Source organism: Sinocyclocheilus anshuiensis, unplaced genomic scaffold (assembly GCF_001515605.1).
Source record: "Sinocyclocheilus anshuiensis isolate Anshui unplaced genomic scaffold, SAMN03320099.WGS_v1.1 scaffold288, whole genome shotgun sequence".
In the NCBI taxonomy this organism is placed as follows: domain Eukaryota; kingdom Metazoa; phylum Chordata; class Actinopteri; order Cypriniformes; family Cyprinidae; genus Sinocyclocheilus; species Sinocyclocheilus anshuiensis.
This window is the reverse complement of record NW_015558570.1, coordinates 854,936-860,709: the sequence shown is the minus strand read 5'-3', so window position 1 is coordinate 860,709 and position 5,774 is coordinate 854,936. Positions and strand designations below refer to the sequence as shown.

The following is a 5,774-nucleotide window of genomic DNA, read 5'->3' as shown; positions in this document are numbered from 1 at the left end:
ATGTGCGTGAGACAATTTATTAAGCCTGACTTTTCTCTTAAACCCTGTGCTTTCTGCAAGACCTCGCCACGGAGTTTGCGGTTTCCTCCATTATTGAGGCCGGTTAGCAGAGGATGTGAAAGAAATGTGCTGATCTGAGCTTGTTTTCATACATCCAACGTTTCCCACAGCGTACAACCGAACGGGCTCAAGAGAAAAACACAGAAACCTTGCAGACGGACAAATCACTCACAAACATAAAAAATAACCACAAAACAATCAAAAGTGCAAATTCTACATTGGGAACAGGGTTTTTGATTGGATGAGCACCATGAACGACAAGGTGTGTGTGTCTCTTAGAAAACGTACGTGCAGAAGGATCCGGCTACTGGGTAGCGAAAGTGTGCGAATGTTATCAGACCCACTGCTGCAGGGACCTTTTGCAGTGAACTAACACTTTGGGTGTCTCTTTCCTTTGTAGTGTGGTGATAATGATGTATATGACTCCCAGAATGCACAGCACCAGAACCAGAGGAACAGTCACCAAGATGAGGGTCATGATGTGTTCATCAGTCTCTTTCACTCTTAGAATGACATCTACTTCCTTTTTCTCATCTTCTTCATCACCATTTTTGTGGTCGTCAGGGTCTTGATTCTTGTCGTTCGTCTCAGGTGATCGATGGTCGGGATTTACATCCGTTTCTGCATCAAAGTGCACCCGGCAGCCCATGAAATCATTTAAAATGGATCTTGGGTATCCAGCGTCAACCTTCATTCGCTTGTTATCGAACCTCCAGTATTTGGTGTCTTTGTAGAAGTACGTGTACACTGTGTGGAAAAGAGTTTAAACGTTAATTAGTGTATATAAATACACTAGTGAATAATATGGCATAATATTCCATGTAATCACCGGCAAATGCTTGATCAAACGAGATTTTAGCCAGGCTCTGAATTCCACAGCTATAAAAAGATGTGCCAAAGACGATCATGAACAATGGCGTAAAATTAGAAGTGAGAGCAGAACGTTTTCAAGTCGAAGGTCTTATTGCGCCCCAGTTTTTCAGCAATGAGGTCACATTTTCCTTCTCAGCTTTGGATTAATAGGCATGTCTCTCTTTTTTCTTGCATTCAGCCATGACATTTTCTCGGGCAGCATCACCCCAGCCTGACTCACCTCCATCATCGCTGAGGAAGGCCCCTTTCGGGGAGCCAGGAATGGATCCCCACACGCTCACTGATTTAGGGTAATCTTTATCCACGGCACGGGATTCTTCACTAAAACGCCAATATCTTCAAGAGAAAGCAGTAATGGAAAATAATACTTTAATTCTAATAAATGGTTAGCTCACAAAAAAAAAAAAAAAAAAAAAATTTAAATGAAACAACAAAATTAAAAAAGGCACAAGCTGTATATTTGACAGAACTTTGTCCAGATAATATTTTATTCCATAATTAAAAGAAAGAAACAACAAAATATTTTGTTTACAAAAAAAGTACGAATTTTGAATTGTGGTACTGAAAAAAAAGTTTAATTATATATAAACATCTTTTTTTTTATTATATAGCTATTATATTGTTATAATACTTTCTGAGGGGTATATTCTTGAAAATATACTGCAAAGCAATTTCTGGTAATAAAATTGGACATTCTTTACACAGAGTTATATTTTTCTTCAATTTTTTTCTAGGTGAAATGTGAAACAAAAAATAGTTTGGTTGGAGTGACATGTTGACAATTTTATTTGTATTTTTAAGCTAACTGTTCTTTCATTTAAGAGAAGTTCACCCAAAAAAACAAAAATCTGTCATAATTTACTCACCCTCCACTTGTTCCAAACGCTATGAGTTTCTTTCTTCTGTTGAACACATAAGCGACCAGTTGACGGTAACCATAGTTTGGAAGAAAAAATACTATGGAAGTCAATGGGTACTGTTTGTTTTGTTACCAAAATGTCTTTAGAAGAAATAAACTCATACAGGTTTGGAACAAGTGGAGGGTGAGTAAATGATAACAGGATTTTAATTTTTGGGTGAACTATCACTTTAAGCCCCAGATCAAATTGCCCTCGAAAGAAATATTATGTTGTTCTGTTATTGGCTAACTCCCAACCACTTGACACATCTGGCCTTTTGCACAAAGGCCCCAGCATGTTTACTTGTCTCCTCTGAAGAAGTACGTATAGCCAGATGGTTCCCACCACACTGCTGTGTCCACTTTGTCAGGCATGCCTTGACCATAATGAAACAAGTCCTGAGGGTATCCGGGCTCCACGTCTGCTTCTCTGAAAAGCCAGTATTTACTTCCTGCGGGAGTGATACAAAATACAAAGAGGGAATGGACAAAAAGCCACATTAGATGGAAAAACTTGAACGGGAAGGGTTGCATGGCTGAGAGATGATATCACAGAGACCTCTATTCAATTACTGAGAGTGCACAGCAGATGATTTGTGTTGCATGAAAGCAAAGTTCCCCTCAAACAAATGCACAAATGAAAATCTCACAATCTGCATAAACAACAAAACAATAACTGTAGCTCTTTCTACTACACATTCCCTGCTGCAAATTTTCCAGGTTTCTTCTCTCAAAATGAAAACGAAGCAGTCAGCATCTGGAGCTGACGCAATGCTGGCGAAGTCCTGTTATGCTGCCAGACTTTCCTTCTTTCGTCTCCGAGTGTTTTACAAGTGACATAATTTGACTTCAAGATGCTGTTACAGCAAGAGGAACAGATGTTTAAAAGGAGAAGTAGACTGATAACTGTGAAATATCAAATGATTTTGATGTGTCATTTTTAAACATGTCTATCATACTCTATCACTGTCATAAAAATAACTTTGGAACACAATAATAACAGCTTCACTGGCAAAACAACAACAACAACAACAACTTAAATAATTAAATAATTGTTTAAATAAAACAATTAAATAAATTGTTTTTTCACCCTTTTTAAGAATAAACCTCACTAAAATGAAGTTATTAAATTTATATATATTAAATATATGACTCAGACCTTTAAAGAATACAAATTTCCCATCATGCCGTTCATAGGCAGCATCTATGTCCTCTGGAAGCCCCATCCAGAAGAAGGAGATTGGCATTGGGTAATTATCCAGAACCCGGTTCCTCCTAACCCTCCAGAACCAACAACCCTGACAAACAACAACAACATTCATTTAATTATAACACTTGACAAAGATGTGTGGAGATTTATGCTTTGTCAGAAACATTCGACCATCTTGCAGACACCTGATTCAAATGATGGTCAAAAACAAACAAAATACATTGCTTGTAGTTTAGTACATATTTATGCAGTTACTAAGGTGTTCTAAGTGGGCTTTTTATGAATAACCACTATATACAATGTAACTGCACTTACTGAAGGTCACTGTTTCTAACCTTGAACACAAACATCTCCCCTCTTAGCACGGTCACCGTGTCAAAGTGCCCCTCGCAGATGTCAGGTGCATCCTGATCTGAGCGAGCTGTGGGCTGGGGTCTATGGGACCTCCTGGTGGGGTGGACCGGAGGCACCCAGGGCTTGGTGGGCTGCAGCGAGGCTCTGGTTGTTTTCGGTTGGGCCACTGTAGTGGTGGGCTCCGGCTCGGCAGTGGTTGTAAACAGGGTTGTGGTGGGAGGTGCTTGAGTGGTGACAGTCTCTGGAGGTCCTGTAAATACCAAACCATAATGTATTTTCACACTTAGCTAATCATCCTCTTTTCCACACATACTGCATTGACACGGAACGCGTCACTTTTCCATCCAGCACCAGAAGGCCCATGAGGCTCATTCAGCCAGCAGTGGAAGGCTTTCAAATGGAGAAAACAGACTCAAACAAAGACACATACACTGAGAAATTCATTGGTGCAGAACTCAATGCAACTGGACTGAAGCCTCAAGCACATAAAACAGCAGAGTGTGGATGACAACTGTATCATAAATGTGGCAAAGCCTAAAGAAATCATTGGATAATGACTGATCTGCGTGTAAGAATTCACAGTTGCATCAGATAAACATTTTCAAACGCAAAAGTGTCATCTGGAATTTTGCATAAAGGGGGATTCACACTGATATTGAAAATGAATGTGGCATTCCAAGAGTGCTGTTATTTAGTCTAATAACACTGGGATATTTCACCGTTTTTATAATTCTGGGTTGCTTGACTGTGTTAGTGGTGGGGATTTTTTGTGACTCTAAATCAGTTAACAGATTAATTAAAAAACATTGATTCATTCAGGAATGAAACAAGTGACCGTCTTAATGACTGAATCATTCAATTAATCGATTCATTAAAAAAAAAACTGATTAAAACAGGAACAAAACGCGATTGTGTTTATGAGTGAATCATTGAATCATTCAGTTAACTGATTCATTCAAAAAAATGCTGATTCATTCGGGAATTAAACAAGTGACTGTCGTAATGAGTGAATCATTCAATTAACTGATTAATTAAAAAACCAGGTTTCAGGATTCAACCAGGAAGGAAACCAGTGATTGTCTTTTTGAGTGAATCACTCAATCAATTCAGTTAACAAAGTCATTAAAAACCACTGATTCTTCCAGAAAAGAAACAATTGATATTACTGAATCATTCACTCATTTAGGAACAACAAACCACTACTGTGTGTTACTCGCAGACATGCAACATTACGGCTTTGTTTGGAACTATTTCCGATGGTGGAACAAAAACAGACAAAGTAATTTCCAATATTGTGTCTCAGAAGTAAGTTACTCAATATTAACCTCACGTTTATTGAACTGTTGTGTAAAATCCATACAACACGTGAGAATTCATATAATGGACCTAATTTAACTAACTATAATTGACAGTAAGGTAAATGAACTAAACAGGAAATATCTCAGACTAGCTTACCATAGATCTGATGAATGCCATTTATATCATCTTCAGTCAATGAGAAGCTATCTGTGTCCATCCACTGGTAGAAAGGCGCCATGATGGCAGAAGGGTTGTTGGAGTGCTCCAACCCCAGCGCATGACCCAACTCATGAACTGCAACCAGAAACAAGTCGACGCCTACAACCAAACAAAAACAGCTAATTAAATGACTAAATTATAAACTAAGAAAAAAAACAAAGGGTTAAATCTGTTTCTGAACAGTTAAATGCTGCTAACATCCACACATTCTCTGTGGGAAAGTAAACGCTAAGCTAATACACAGTAAAAAATGTGGATTTACTTTGAAGTAGGAAAAAGACTGCAGAAAATTGTTCACACCTGAGCTCTCCCGTTGGTTCAAGGTCCATGGCTCGTCTATATCGAAATGTGTGTCTCCTCCCATTCCAGGACCGGGGAAAAAGGCATGTGCCAGAGAGCCTCCTTCCCCATCAAAGAGAGACATATCGCCATGATATCCAGAGGCAAACAGTAGTATTATGTCAGGCCCCTCACTGCCATTCTTTATCTCACGATACGGGACCTCCTCGAACCTCAGAGGCGTTACTTTCTCCCAAACCTGGAAGGCTTTGCGAATAGCCTCGTAGGTCTGCTCCTGGCCCACTTTGGGTGAGTGGTTCTGAATGCTTGGGCAGGAAATAAAGATTATTTTTTCTCATCATTAACTTGATGATCATTAACTTGATCAATGTAAACTGAATTTGTTTTCGTAGTATTGAGGTTTAATTCACCTGTAAGTCAGCCTGTCCTGATCCCACTTGTGGCCAGTAAGTGCGTACCGCTTGCGGCGAGTACCTCTCTCTGTTGACTCCTCAAAACGGTCAGGAACTCCACAGCGAGGTCTTTTCATGGCGCTGAAAAAAAAAACAAAAAAAAAAACAA

General features: G+C 39.1%; 1 protein-coding gene across 1 annotated transcript in view; it reads right to left on the bottom strand.

Moving 5' to 3' along the window:
* Positions 1-5,774, bottom strand: part of LOC107679619 (matrix metalloproteinase-15-like) — an 8,717-nt gene continuing 2,943 nt past the window's right edge. Inside the window, exons 3-10 of the mRNA XM_016475227.1 lie at positions 5,624-5,746; positions 5,214-5,518; positions 4,851-5,012; positions 3,377-3,645; positions 2,991-3,129; positions 2,136-2,283; positions 1,154-1,269; positions 1-807 (exon numbers count right to left, since the gene is read on the bottom strand). Coding sequence (XP_016330713.1) covers positions 395-807; positions 1,154-1,269; positions 2,136-2,283; positions 2,991-3,129; positions 3,377-3,645; positions 4,851-5,012; positions 5,214-5,518; positions 5,624-5,746 — 1,675 coding nt within the window. The 3' untranslated portion in view covers positions 1-394. The remainder of the gene's footprint in view (positions 808-1,153; positions 1,270-2,135; positions 2,284-2,990; positions 3,130-3,376; positions 3,646-4,850; positions 5,013-5,213; positions 5,519-5,623; positions 5,747-5,774) is intronic.